Raw genomic sequence first — 15,666 nt, 5'->3', positions numbered from 1 at the left:
TCTCTGGCCCGAGCACTGGGAACATTCTCTGCTCCTTTTCAAACAATCCCATTGTCCACGGGACTCTTTCGACATCCACCTGAACAGATGTTTCTTTAAGATTTCACAGAGATCTGGGCAAGTTAAAAAAATGACATTTTTCATTTTGGATCTGGTGACAGGAAGAGATCGTGATAGCATAAAAAGAGGAACAAACATGGGATACCAATGGAAAGCAGTTCAAGAAACATGCAAAAGCCAAAGAATCATATAAATATGTAAAGGAGATTAGCATTTTCATTCCGCATCTCAAACCTATCTTTAGCAATTTAGAGTGATCTTGGACAGCAGTTGGAATGTCACACAGGAAACAATCGTGGGACTTGTTTTAGCAGAGAGTTTTTTTTAAATATAAAAAGACAAGTTTGTTTGGCCATCGTTCATCAGTTACTTAGCTGAAGTTTTATCCTACTGTGAATGACGACTGCATATCTAGCACTATTTACATTACAGCCGAGTGCTACATGCAGGAATTCAAATACTGGGTCTCAGCAGGATTTGAACAAAATCTGCCAGATGAAACCTGCTGTCTTCTGGGATGTGGCGTGGGCAGCGGATTTCAACGTTCTCTTCAGTTCCTTATAGAGATCACTAAAAACTTGATGCGAGGTTGTTTCATGTTAATTACAAAACCCAGCCAATTTTACTCATGCAAAATCCAAATGTGTACTCTTAAAACAAAATCAGTCTTGTACTTCCTAAGTGCAAAGATCTTTTTCTTCTGGATATACTTGATGGCATGTAAAAGACTGAAATCACCAAGCTGTGTGATCAGAAAATATATTTTATTTTCAAAAACATACAGCACCATTTTAATGCCCGTCAGACAGATGACAATACAGATCCCATTCTTTATTTGCTGTGGAAAGTGTTCAGATGGGAATGTAACACTCCCAAGGCTTGATTTCCGATCATAAACTTAAGTTTTTTAAGTTTATTTATTAGTGTTACAAGTAAGCTTATATAAACACTGCAATGAAATTACTGTGGAAATCCCTAGTCGCCACACTCTGGCGCCTGTTCAGGTACACTGAGGGAGGATTTGGCATAGCCAATGCACCTAACCAGCACGTCTTTCAGACTGTGGGAGGAAACCCACGCATACAAGGAGAACATACAGACTCTGAACAGACAATGATCCAAGCTGGGAATTGAACCTGGGTCTCTGGCGCTGTGAAGTAGCAGTGCTAACCATTGTGCCACCGTGCTTCCCCACAGATTGGGGATTGGAGTGGATGTTCAAAATTTGGCTGGATTAGCAAAACTGGTACCGGGCAGTGACAGATAGGGATGTGGTGGGGAAATGTGGGTGTGGCATTTTAACTTGGGTCATGTTTCTACATCACTAACTCTGGCCACACAGCAAGCAACTTTAGTTATATATCTATCTATCTATCTATCTATATATATGTGGAAAAGTCCACGCTAGTCACTGGGTTGCTTGTCCAGGAGATGTGGTCTGAGTGCTTTTGAAAGGGGAGGTATTAAAACTAAAAAATACACAGACGCAGCAAAGCTAATAAAAACAGAAAGTGCAGGCAAAACCCAGCAGCTCTGGCAGCATCTGCTGAGAGAAAAGCAGAGTTAATGTTTTCAATCCAGTAGGACACTTCTTCGAAGAACATTCATATTGGATTCAAAGGTCAAATCTCTTCCTGTCCCCACAGATCTGCTGCCGGACATACTGAGCTTTTCCAGCACTTTCTGTTATTATTCCACGTCTCCAGCATCCGCTGTACTTTGTGTTTACATTTGCAAAGCCAACACTGTTCCTCTTGCTCCGGCTGGGATGGTAGTACGGTGCTTATTACAGACTGCCATCTCTGTGGCAGGGGCCTTGTGGGGTGGTGAGGCCAGGGAGAAGGACCGGGGAAATAAAGGGGAGTTGCACCGGGCTGATGTCCAGATGCAATCCCACGCCTGGAAAGTATTCCACGGGGCGGGTGGGGACCTGGATCAGCTGCCCGAACCATGGAAGAGTGTAGTTAATTAAGCCAATTACAGATCAAATTAGTTTGGTTTACGGCTGTGACTGCATTTTGTTGCCAGCAGCGTCTCCCCCCCCCCCCCCCCCCCGCCCCTGGCTATGTTCAAAGACTGCCATCACAATGGAGGCCACCTCCCTGCCTTCGGGGAGAGGGGTGAGCCATCTGAGCCAGAGGCTCCATGCCCCAAGAAAGGGGTAGCAGCCAGGAAAGATTTTCCCTCCACTTCCATGGGGCCTAATGCCTTCAGCCGCACAAATTTTACCTTTCAAGGCATTCCTCCCTCTGACGAGGTGTCCTCATGGTCTTTGACCTGCCTCAGCAGAGTCCAGCTCCCCCAGTGGCACTGTGGAGGCTCCAGACGTGAACCTCAGTCTGTTACAGGAGCCCACCCTGCCATCTGTAGTGGGATGGCAAGTGCGGAGGCAGCTAATTAAGTGGCTGCCTCTGAGAATATTGCACCACCGGGCACGCTGCCGGTGAATGTGGGCTTGCAATCCCCCTTTTGTACCAATGTCAGGGTCCTAAAGCCAGCAAGGAAACCCAGCCACTGGGCCTGTGTCACAGCTGAGTGCAGGACGGGTAGAAGCGACATGAATCTGAAGAGCGACTCTGGTTTTGGCTGTTCTTCCTCGTCTCTGAGAAGATGGGAGTCTGCTGGCCTCTACTAGAATCATAGAATCCCAACAGTGCAGAAGGAGGCCATTCGGCCCATCAAGTCTGCACCGACCACAATCCCACCCAAGCCCTATCCCCACAACCCCATGCATTTACCCTAGCTAACACTAAGGGGCAATTTAGCATGGCCAACCCACCTAATCTTTGGACTGTGGGAGAAAACCGGAGTACCCGGAGGAAACCCATGTAGACACAGGGAGAATGTGCAAACTCCACACAGACAATGACCCAAGCTGGGAATTCAACCCAGGCCCCTGCCGCTGTGAGGCAGCAGTGCCAACCACTGTGCCACTGTGCCGCCCAGCTCTCTGTGAGGAATGACCACAAGCTCACCTGACAAGAGAAGGCGAGGTTGGAACGCCAGTCGCGATTAGTAACTGAAGAAAGAAACGGAATCCATGTTCCCACCCACCCGATAGTGAGATTGTTCCATGTTTAATCCAACACTCTGAGAAAGTAAGCCAAATGGGAAGAAAATTCCAAAAACATGTTACTTTTGTATGAAAATTGCTGTGTGTCTGGCTTTGCAGTTTAGAACATAAAATGATCTAATATTATGTTACATGGAATATATAGTGTGAAATTTGGCTAAGAGTTGCATTTTCTAAAACTCTGAATAACAACCTTAGTCACTACACACAGGGTCATTACTTGGATTACTACTAGGCAGTTTCTCATTGTATTCAGACCTGTCTCCCTGGATCCTGATGTCAAATGCATAACATATGTTTCCATTATTTTCTAGTGCAGATGCAAATATGATCTATGTGCCAAATTCTCCCGGGGTAGGGGAAGGGGGGACTATTGATTTCATCCGCACTCTGAACAGCCCTCCATTAACGGGGTTTGCAATAATGAATGAGATCAGAGACAAGGCAAAGTACTCAAAACTATGAGATGCAGACATTTAAAAATGACATTTAAACGCATCCAGGATTGTCAAGGCAGATTCTGTGCAGCCATCAAAGTTTGATTGTGTAAAGCCATCTCCGCCACACACAAGAAGTGGCTGAACATCAAGCGTCATTTGTCCCGGGCAGCTCGGAACCGATTTGACGACCTGCAGGAAAAGCAGTTGGAAATTATTGTACGGTTTGCCGTTTCACAAACCCACTGCCCCCGCCCTCCCCCCCTCACCCCAGTTGAAGACTCCATCTCCCACGCTGTTTCTGTCCTGGGAGCGCTACAGAGACTGTTACAAAAATAAACGACAGATCTCACTGTGGAATTAAAGATGTCGCTAGCTGTGTGGAAAAAAAGATGTACAGCACTTTTGTGTTATTGTCATGCTCAAAAGTGACATCCCATTGGCAAGATCAAGGATGAAAGGGCACGTCTTCACCAGTTACAGCAGTTTCAGCATCTAAGGACCAGTTGAACTGTTACGTGGGATCCTCCAGTCTCTGATCTGCTGCTGAACTTTATCATTCAATTTCATGTTAGGTATCTTTCAGATGACAATCGAATAGCTAAAAGTAGAACACTCACACTGACACTATTAATGGACAAATAATTCTATGCTGTCTCTTTGCTATTTTAACAGCAACAGTAATCTATTTAAAATAAACCAATTAACGGCACCATTTAAACAGCAGGCAGAAGAATGTTGTATATGTTTTATATTTGGGATTGTTGTCGTGAATGTTGTCACTTAAGAGTCTAGTCACGTATATAATTCATGACGTCAGTGCAGCTTTGCCTCAGTCTCTAGATCAAGCCTTTGCAAAGTTAACAGTTATTAAATAAACCTCTGTTGTTGTTTGCACCCAACCCCACATGCTGTCGCTTCATGTTCTCTTCTCCTACAAGTGCAGTCTATAGCAGGATAAAAAGAATACTGGCGACAAGGAGCGAGTTAAATTGTTCGTGAGCAAAAAGGAAAATCGGAGCTCCACTCGCTAACTGGAAACTTTGACACTTCCGACGTTGGGATAGAATGAACAGCAGGTCAGGCGGCTGTGCCTGGCATCAGACGGGGGTACGTTTGTTGGGCAGAAGAGGGAATAGGTCCATACTGAAAATTCAAACCGGCAGCCCGAGGAGTTCAGGTTGCAGAGCTCAGCACATGCACGGTTAGACTGGGGCACGGAGGTAGAGCGAGACAGAGAGATTTTGTGCATTGCATAAAATCTAAGACAAGCTGCTACATTTGGCTCATATTAAAATTTACAAAATAAGCTAAACCCTTGAGACTAAGGGAAGCTGCAGAAAGAACGTTGCTGAACAGATCTCAGTATCGCTGTAAAATAGCGGGAAAATGTGGTGCCATTGTCCCATCCAAGGAACAATCGGAGAATTGGAAGTGCTACGCGGAAAAATGTCAGTTTTATATCTTGGCAAACGAGATTCCTGAGGATATCGTAGTCCCTGCTTTTCTCAGCACCATTGACTATAAAGCTTATCATTCACTCCAGAATTTGGTCCGTCTCGAGAAACCTGGTAGCAAAACATACCAAGTATTAACTAAGATACTGGAGGATTAATATTCACCCAAACCATTAATTATTGTGGAGTGTTTTAAGTTCCATAAGAGAAATCAGCTAGAAGGAGAAAATATAGCACAATTTGTCGCAACCCTAAGGCATCTCACAGTGCATTGTGAATTTGGTGATGCTCTGGATGATATGCTCAGAGACCATCTGGTTTGTGGGCTGAGGAATGAGGCTGTACAGCAGAGATTGCTAACTGAATGCAATTTAAGTCTGAAAACATCCCTAGACATGGCCATTTTGATGCAGCTTGTTGCTAAGGAGGCTTCTCATCTTGGAGCAGGCACAAGGATCCATAACATGGCTGCCAGAGAAAGTCTACCCAGCAACAGGGGTGTCATCACTGTGCAAAACGGGACATTACACTCAATTGGAGAAAGAGGCACTGAGTATTATCTTTGCAGTGTGAAAATTTCACTAATTCCTCTAGTGTCAACACCTCACTTTTTTGATGGACCACCTGAACTATTTTTGGGCCACATAAAGGTATCCCATCACTTGCCACGGGATGGTCTTTATTACTATCTGCATATTCCTACAAGATTAACTACTGTCAGTCTGAGAGCCATGCCAATGCTGATGCATTGTCACGATTGCCTTTGCCCACTGGTCAAATAGCACACAGTATTGTTTCCAGTATTTTCTAGTTTTCGCAGATAGAACATGTCCCAGTGACTGCAGCTCAGGTTCAATGACATACCAGAAATGATCCAGTGATGGGGAAGGTACTGGAAATGTTGTTAAAAAGGAGGACAGCTGGAATGCATCCCGAATTCATGCCATATATTTCCAGAACACTCAAGCTGGCAGTACAGGGCGGATGCCTGTTGTGGGGCATATGTGTAATAATTTCTCCAAAGTTGCGACCAAGAGTATTGGAATAATTATATGAAGGACACCCAGGTATATTTCAAATGAAAGAATTTACAAGAATCCACTGCTGGTGTCCTGGACTTGATGCCCAGATCGAGGAGAAAGCAGGACTGTGCCAGTCATGTGCGTGGGTAATGGGGACAATGGGTGTAATGGGGACAGCCACCATTGTCCCCATTACACCCATGGGAATGGTCTAAAAAGCCTTGGCAATTGACAAGCGCACATGTTCATGGTTGTTATAGATGCACACTCCAAGTGGCCAGAATTGTCATAATGAAGTCAACAACTGCAGAACAAATCATCCAAAAGCTCAATGAGATCTGCCCAAAGATGTGCGGGTTAGGTGGATTGGCCATGGCTAAATTGTTCCTTAGTGTCAGGGGAACTAGCTAGGGTAAGTGCATGGGGTTATGGGGATAGGGCCTGGATGGGATTGTGGTCGGTGCAGACTCGATGGGCCGAATAGCCTCCTTCGGCACTGTAGGATTCTATGATACAGCCCACCAACAAATGGATTAGCCAAAAGGTTTATCCAGACCTTGAAGCACGCACTGAAAGCCTCCGAGGACCAAGGCTCATTAAATCACTGTCTAAACAGTTTCTTAGTGACATATTGCAACAACAAAGTGACTACTCAGAGTTCCCCAGCTTTACTACCGCTGAAGAGACAGCTGAGAACTACCTTTCATCTACTTCTACTGCAGGAGACTTCCGAGATAGTAGAACACAATCAGCAGTCATAAATCTTAAGAGAAGATAATTCCAAAAGATACTTGTTTCAACAAGGAGCGCAAATTATGGCATGCAGCTGTACCACTAGCAAGAAGTGGGTTCAAAGAACAAAGAACAATACAGCACAGGAACAGGCCCTTCGGCCCTCCAAGCCCATTCCGCTCCCTGGTCCAAACTAGACCATTCTTTTGTATCCCTCCATTCCCACTCCGTTCATATGGCTGTCTAGATAAGTCTTAAACATTCCCAGTGTGTCCGCCTCCACCACCTTGCCTGGCAGCGCATTCCAGGCCCCCACCACCCTCTGTGTAAAATATGTCCTTCTGATATCTGTGTTAAACCTCCCCCCCCTTCACCTTGAACCTATGACCCCTCGTGAACATCACCACCGACCTGGGGAAAAGCTTCCCACCGTTCACCCTATCTATGCCTTTCATAATTTTATACACCTCTATTAAGTCTCCCCTCATCCTCCGTCTTTCCAGGGAGAACAACCCCAGTTTACCCAATCTCTCCTCATAACTAAGACCCTCCATACCAGGCAACATCCTGGTAAACCTCCTCTGTACTCTCTCCAAGGCCTCCACGTCCTTCTGGTAGTGTGGCGACCAGAACTGGACGCAGTATTCCAAATGCGGCCGAACCAACGTTCTATACATCTGCAACATCAGACCCCAACTTTTATACTCTATGCCCCGTCCTATAAAGGCAAGCATGCCATATGCCTTCTTCACCACCTTCTCCACCTGTGACGTCACCTTCAAGGATCTGTGGACTTGCACACCCAGGTCCCTCTGCGTATCTACACCCTTTATGGTTCTGCCATTTATCGTATAGCTCCTCCCTACATTATTTCTACCAAAATGCATCACTTCGCATTTATCAGGATTGAATCCATCTGCCATTTCTTTGCCCAAATTTCCAGCCTATCTATATCCTTCTGTAGCTTCTGACAATGCTCCTCACTATCTGCAAGTCCTGCCAATTTTGTGTCGTCCGCAAACTTACTGATCACCCCAGTTACACCTTCTTCCAGATCGTTTATATAAATCACAAACAGCAGAGGTCGCAATACAGAGCCCTGCGGAACACCACTAGTCACAGGCCTCCAGCCTTTTTCACCAGCCTACCATGATGGACTTTGTCAAACGCTTTACTAAAGTCCATATAGACGACATCCACGGCCCTTCCCTCGTGCAGACTCCACACAGACAGTGACCCAAGCTGGCAATTGAACCCGGGTCCCTGGTGCTGTGAGGCAGCAGTGCTAACCACTGTGCCACCGTGCTGCCCTAGAGATTGTGATATTATCAGTGACCACGGAGTGTTCTATTTCTATACATAATACCAGCAGAACACAGTAGCACTTCCACTTGTCCTTGTGCAGGTGGTACAAGCTACAAGACTTCAAACAGTAACACACCCAGCTTTAGCTGCAAGCAGCTTCTGAATGTGGGAACTGAATCTGTCTGTCCTCCAGGTGAATCTATCACACCAAAAAACTCACATATGTGTTGCAAAGAAAGTGCACCAATTCTACTGGAGAAAAATATACACTGAGTTAAATTTTTCACACAAAACCCGAGAAGCAAGGACTCGAAAGCATTACATATTAGCTTTCCAAGCTGCTGTTTCTTTCTGTTAGAAAAATGTTTAGTCAGTTAAAGTCTTTGATCTTGAAAGACCCAGATGATCGCCAATGGGTCCCTCGGTTAATCTGCTGATCTGTTGGGATCAGGAGGGTCTCGGGTTCAATCCTGAGTCTGTGGTGCATTAGCTGATCGGAACTGCGGGCTGGTAATGGGACCATCATTGGTTATATTGTCTCGGGTTACAGAGAGGCCACTCGGCCAGGGTTTCTGCTCCTGATTGCTCTCCTGGAAGTGTGGGCGTGTGAGTGGATATCAGCTGGGGACAGATTTGGCCAGCATGCCTCTCATGACCAAATAGTCCGTTGCTTCCCCTCCTGTTGGCAGCTCCACAGCAGAGTGGGACCCCTGTCCATTCATGTGACTTCACTAACTGCCCAGGGCTCTTATTTGCTCTGCGGGGAATGTTTGAAATGGGAATACCACTCCCGCTAGGCTAACTGCCATTGGGAAATTCAGTTCCAGTGCAGCGAGTTAAAGGAGGACATTTTAGAACAGCGGACTGTGAGTGTGAGGAGCAGCAGTCTAGGGGGCTGTGGGAGTCGTCAGCAGCAGGAAATGTGCCCAGACTCTCTTTATTCATGGAGATGGTGTGGGCTCAAGTCAGGTTAAGAAGGGACTGAACTGTTGGGCACCGAAGACAGGACGAGGGTAATTCACATATGGACAAAGCTTGCAGAAAGTGTCAGAGGAGTTGGAAATGGTGGGGGCCAATTTAAGTCAATTTAAGGTATTGCCTCTATCACACATGTAGCCTTCACCCACCTCTTTTCCCTTTAATCATCTAGGTGTTGGGGAAACTCACTTATACAAAGAGCAGCCTCTATAAACCCTCAGCAATGGTTCAACTCACAAACGTGCTGTCAACTCACACAACCCTCAGAGGATCAATACATCTTCCCATTCTACTCATACTGCCAAGTATATGGTGATGGTAATAATTTGGGATGGGTTTGGGGCTGTCGGGGTCTGTAATCAGTCTTCAGAAGTCCCTTCAACAAAATCCCTTTATTTACAAACTCTAACAGCAGTACACAGAGTGTGAACAGTCAGCGGTCTACCTTCCGGAGTGCCAGAGGAACTGACACACCCAATTAAATACAAGGAAAAGACTCCCCAATTGGCCCATCAATTGACTCCTTAACCAGGGAGTTCATTTTCCAATAGGCCAACCTCAATGGTCTAATTGAAGTCATTACAGGATCTTGGGGTATAAGAACATCAATCACTAAAACTTGTGCTATATTTTAGGAAGGCTGTAAAAAACAGCAAATCAAGCATTAGGTTTTATTTCTAGAGGGTAGAATTGAAAAGTACAGAGGCTCTGCTAATCTTAGTTAGACCACACCTTTTAAAAACTTATTCAAGGGATGTAGGTGTTGCTGGCTAGGCCAGCATTTATTGTCCATTCTAATTGTTCTTGAGAAAGTGATGGTGATCTGCCTTCTTGAACCACAGTAAGAAGTTTAACAACACCAGGTTAAAGTCCAACAGGTTTATTTGGTAGCAAAAGCCACACAAGCTTTCGGAGCTCTAAGCCCCTTCTTCAGGTGAGTGGGAATTCTGTTCACAAACAGAGTTCACAATTCTGTTCACAAACAGAACAGAATTCCCACTCACCTGAAGAAGGGGCTTAGAGCTCCGAAAGCTTGTGTGGCTTTTGCTACCAAATAAACCTGTTGGACTTTAACCTGGTGTTGTTAAACTTCTTACTGTGTTTACCCCAGTCCAACGCCGGCATCTCCACTTCTTGAACCACTGCAGTCCCTATGGTGCAGGAATACCCACAGTGCTGTTATGGACGGAGTTCCAAGATTTTGAACATGTGACAATGAAGGAACGGTGATCAGCTTCGAATCAGGACAGTGTGTGACTGGGAGGGGAACTTGTAGGTAGTGCTGTTTCCACTGTGTGCGGTTCTGTCGCCATATTACAAAATGGATCTAGAGGTGTTGGAGAAGCTGCAGAGAAAATTTATAAGCTTGATACCAGAAATGTATGAGTATGCATATTACGAAAGAATTGATAGGCTGGTTCTCTTTCTTCTTGCAAGAGGAAGGCTAAGGGGTGAGCTAATTGAGATCACTAGAAATCCAGAGAACCAGCATAGTGCTTTGGGGATTCAGGTTCGAATCCCACCACAAGCAAAAGGTGAAATTTGAGTTCCATAAAAATCTGGAATAAAAAAATCTAATGATGGCTGTGAAAGCATTCTCAGTTATCTTAGAACCCATCTGATTCACCAGCGAATGAATGAACTATAGAATGGTTTCTCTTGTGGGGAAAAGCACAACTGGATCCCATCAATATAATATAGTCACCCAAAAATCCAATAGGGAATTCAGAAGCAATGTCTTTACCTAGAGAGTGGTGAGAATATGGAACTTGTCAGGGTGGGGAGTAGTTGAAGCAATTGAAGGAATTTTCCCGACCCACTACGCCGGTTGTGATCTTCCTGGGCCATTTGTTTTGATGTAATCAGCCTCACCCCAGGGAACGGCATGAGGCTGATTTAAATATTTGTATCGTAATTTAAGTCGATTTAATGAGCCCGGGACAGTGTCATTCGGGCTCACATATGTTTCCAACCCTGCCAGTGGAGTCTATACCAGCCGGGATCACGTATGGCCCCTCGCAATGGGGATCAGGTGTTCTGACGAGAGGATATTGAGGCCCCCACCTTGTGGTCGGGGGCCTGACACTGCCAGCCTGGGACCCTGGTGGTGCCAGCCTGACATCCTGGCACTGTCCACAGGGCACCAGGCAGTGCCAAGGGGGTAGGGCCTGAGGAGGCATGGCTAGACAGGGGTGGAGCCAGACAGGGGGGTTAGGCAAGGAGGGAACTCTGCAAGGCAGTGGGGGCTAGTGGTGTGGCTGGCAATCGGAGGCCAGGGCCGGCTATCAGGCGGCTGACAATCAGGGGAGGAGGAGGGGGGTCCGGGCTGGCCATCGGGGGGGTTCAGAGCTGGAAATCGGAGGGGGGGTCAGGGCTGGCAATGTCCGGGGGCTGTGGGGGGGGGGGGGGGGGGGGGGGGGGGGAGCGGTCAGGGGTGGGGTGTTGGGACGGGGCCAGCGATGTCTGAAGGGTCAGGGCCGGCGATCAGAAGGCTGGCGATCATGGGGGAGGCATGTTGACTGATCTCCCAGCATACTGGGAGATTTGCATGTGTGCAGTAGCCCCCTGACCAGCCTGATGCTGGCCTTTTGAGTGGGATCAGGCCCATATGCTTTGTAATTCAGGCGTTGGGCAAAATGGGTTGTGGTGGTTAGTGACTCCCATTTGACTCAATTTAAATGTGGGGTGGGAATTTCTGCCAGCTCCTTCCCACCCCGTCGCAGCCAATGAGGTTTCCTGTTGCTGTCAGGAAGCCCTCAGAGGATGCGAGGTGGGAGGGTTTGCTGTCAGTGGGACCAGAGGATCCCACTGGCAGGAAAGGTCGCAAAATCCCACCCATGCTGTTGCAGTATCTCAAGATGTTCTTGAGGGATGTAGGCAATTCTTTGGAGGATACTTCTGATGGTAGACTGGTGGCTTTGAGATATTAAGCCTCGGTGTTCCATCTTACTGCCTCAATTCCCCTGTAAAACAGGAGGAAGTCCAGGCTTTACTGTCTAACAACAAAAATGACAAGTGACCATTTGAGCAGGATATCGACATAGCCACTTCCTGAGTAAATCTACAACAGCAAGAAGTCACTGAGCTGAGGCAGGAAGAGAAGGACCGGAATTGTACCGTCTCGACCGCCCCAGAACCGGAGCAGGCGACGCTCGCGGAACGGCATTGTCCATTGGCCTCGGGCAGGATCTTACGAACCTCGGGTGGGCAATAAAATCCGGGCAGAGGAATCTAATGGCAAACTCAAAGGAAAATGGCAGGTTTGATCTGGAGATTTTAACATGACTCCTAAGGTGCTGGATTAGAAAGCCTCTCTGCTCCTTTTTGGAAGTCACCTCATTGGGTTCAGCCGCTGAAGAATAAATAGTTGCCACTGCATTGGTAACAAAAGGCAAAATACAGCTACTGTTTCATTAACTAATTAACTCAGCTTAAGATTTGGATTTCTAAATGAGTAGACATATAAAGATCATGTGCAATAGCCTGATAATGTGATGTTCCTATTAATGAAAGGAACCCCATTGAATTAAGAATTCAGTCTCAGAAATGATGTTTATCTGATTCGACACTCCGCTCCATTAATGATCTGGATAACTTTCCATCACACAATTAAATATAAAGCCAAATGTTTCATCCTATGGATTGAAAAGTGGACGCCAATTTGGAGGCTTTAATGGCATTCTAGATTTATTATCCGTCTCGTACACCTTTTAAGGCCTTTTCTGTCTAAGGTTTACTTTTAACATGTTGCAGTCAAAATAAATGCATGGCTCTCATCCATTCCCCTTGAGGTATACACTATGCTTTGGCCAAACAACAAAATAACATCACAGTTTATGTTTCTGATTTGAAGTGAAAAGTTGCTTAGGTCACGTAGCCATTGCAATCAGCATTACCTGCGAGTATCTCCACTTGTGACACTTGGTACTTCTAGACTTGGGCAATCCTGGCAGAACTCGCTGTAACTGTTCAAGGATCAGAGGCTCCACCTCCTCCTTATCCTTTTGGACATTTTCAACTCCAAACTGAACCGTGGTGTGGACAACTATGGAAGTCCCGACTTCAGGGGATTCTGTACAGAGCAGTGAAACAATAAGTACGAGTGTTTATATCGTCATGAATGAGATTGGCTCTAAATAAGAACACAAGAAATGGGAGCAGGAGAAGACCATTCAGCCCATCAAGCCTGCTCTGCCATTCAATATGATTATCCCTGGTCTCGTGCTTCACTTTTGCGCTCGCTCTCCGTATCTTGATTCCCGAGAGACCAAAAATATGTCTCTCTGTCTTAAACATGTGCAATGACAACACATCCACAACCCTCTGGGGTAAAGAATCACAGAGATTCACAACCCTTTAAGTGAATGAATTTCTTCCCATCCCAATCTTATATGGTCATATTCATACACTGAGACTGTGTCCTCTCGTTCTAGATTCCCCACCCAGAAGAAGCAACCCGCCAGTATCTATCTTGTCTAGTCTTTTCAAAATTAATTCAATCACCTAATTTTTCTAAACTCCAGAAAATATACACATAATTTACTCACCCTCTCATCATAGGACAGCCCTCTTATCCCAGAGACCAATCGAGTGAACCTTCACTGTATTAGCTCCAATGCAAATATATCATAGAACATAGAACAGTACAGCACAGAACAGGCCCTTCGGCCCATGATGTTGTGCCGAGCTTTGTCTGAAACCCAGATCAAGCTATTTCCTTCCTATCATCCCGAAGTACTCCATGTGCCTACTCAATAGCTTCTTAAATGTTCCTAAAGTTTCTGACTCCACTATCCCTGCAGGCAGTCCATTCCACACCCCAACCACTCTCTGAGTAAAAAACCTACCTCGGACATCCTTCCTATATCTCCCACCATGAACCCTATAGTTATGCCCCCTAGTTACCGCTCCATTCACCCGAGGAAATAGTCTTTGAACGTTCACTCTATCTATCCCCCTCATCATCTTATAAACCTCTATCAAGTCTCCTCTCAACCTCCTCCTCTCCAAAGAGAAAAGCCCAAGTTCCCTCAACCTTTCCTCATAAGACCTACCCTCCAAACCAGGCAGCATCCTGGTAAATCTCCTTTGCACTCTTTCCAGTGTCTCCACATCCTTCTTGTAGTGAGGTGACCAGAACTGCACACAATATTCCAAATGTGGTCTCACCAAGGTCCTGTACAGTTGCAGCATAACCCCACGGCTCTTAAACTCAAACCCCCTGTTAATGAACGCCAACACACTATAGGCCTTCTTCATGGCTCTATCCACTTGAGTGGCAACCTTCAGAGATCTATGGATATGAACCCCAAGATCTCTCTGTTCCTCCACATTCTTCAGAACCCTACCTTTGACCCTGTGATCCACATTTAAATTTGTCCTACCAAAATGAATCACCTCGCATTTGTCAGGGTTAAACTCCATTTGCCATTTTTCAGCCCAGCTCTGCATCCTATCTATATCTCTTTGCAGTCTACAACAGCCCTCCACCTCATCCACTACTCCACCAATCTTGGTGTCATCAGCAAATTTACTGATCCACCCTTCAGCCCCCTCCTCCAAGTCATTTATAAAAATTACAAATAGCAGAGGACCAAGCACTGATCCCTGTGGCACTCCGCTGGAAACCGGTTTCCAGTCCGAAAATTTTCCATCCACCACCACCCTCTGTCTTCTGTTAGATAGCCAGTTGCCTATCCAATCGGCCAAACTTCCCTCTATCCCACACATCCTTACTTTCTTCATAAGCCGACCGTGGGGGACTTTATCAAATGCCTTACTAAAATCCATGTATATGACATCAACTGCACTACCTTCATCTACACACTCAGTTACCTCCTCAAAAAATTCTATCAAATTTGTGAGGCAAGACTTGCCCTTTCCAAATCCGTGCTGACTATCCCGGATTAAGTTGCATCTTTCTAAATGGTCGTAAATTCTATCCCTAAGGACCTTTTCCATCAACTTACCGACCACCGAAGTAAGACTAACCGGCCTATAATTACCAGGGTCATTTCTATTCCCTTTCTTAAACAGAGGAACCACATTCGCCACTCTCCAGTCCTCTGGAACCACCCCCGTGGACAGTGAGGACGCAAAGATCAATGCCAAAGGCTCTGCTATCTCATCCCTTGCCTCCTTCCTTAAACATGGAGACCAAAGTTGGGCAGTAGATATGGTCACACCAAAGCTCTGTACAATTGTACACTGACTCCTTTATTCTTGTATTTCAATCCTCTTGCAATAGAGGTCAACATGTCATTTGCCTCCCTAGCTACTTGCAGTATCTCCATGCTGGATTTTTCTGTTCCTTGTACTAGTAGACCCCAGTCTCACTGGACTTCAACATTTAAAATTTCACGTATCTTTAAAAAATATTCTACTTTTCTATTCTTAACACCTTTTCCATCTTTTTGCCTACTCACCTGGCGGAACATGGCTATATCTCTTTGTGTCCCCCGCACAGCTTGCATTCCCATCTAGCTTTGCATTATCAGCAAACTTAGAGACATAGGGCAGGATCTTACAGCCTTGCTCGGACCTTTCTATGATCCAACCTTCGCCCGCTCTTATTCCTGTGGCAGGTGGAGCGGTAAATTCCC

General features: G+C 45.9%; 1 protein-coding gene across 3 annotated transcripts in view; it reads right to left on the bottom strand.

The window, feature by feature from the left end:
- Positions 1-806: 806 nt before the first annotated feature.
- The window catches only part of rnls (renalase, FAD-dependent amine oxidase), a 200,317-nt gene continuing 185,457 nt past the window's right edge, over positions 807-15,666 (bottom strand). For 2 of the 3 annotated variants that reach the window (XM_078223577.1, XM_078223579.1), the window contains 2 exons: positions 12,961-13,136; positions 817-3,762 (listed from right to left, as the gene is read on the bottom strand). In XM_078223577.1, coding sequence (XP_078079703.1) covers positions 3,610-3,762; positions 12,961-13,136 — 329 coding nt within the window. In that variant the 3' untranslated portion in view covers positions 817-3,609. Of the gene's footprint in view, positions 3,763-12,960; positions 13,137-15,666 lie in introns of all 3 variants that reach the window. The other variant, XM_078223576.1, reaches the window with a different exon arrangement.

Source organism: Mustelus asterias, chromosome 11 (assembly GCF_964213995.1).
Source record: "Mustelus asterias chromosome 11, sMusAst1.hap1.1, whole genome shotgun sequence".
Lineage (NCBI taxonomy): Eukaryota > Metazoa > Chordata > Chondrichthyes > Carcharhiniformes > Triakidae > Mustelus > Mustelus asterias.
The sequence above is the reverse complement of the archived record's forward strand: the minus strand, read 5'-3'. Positions and strand labels throughout refer to the sequence as shown.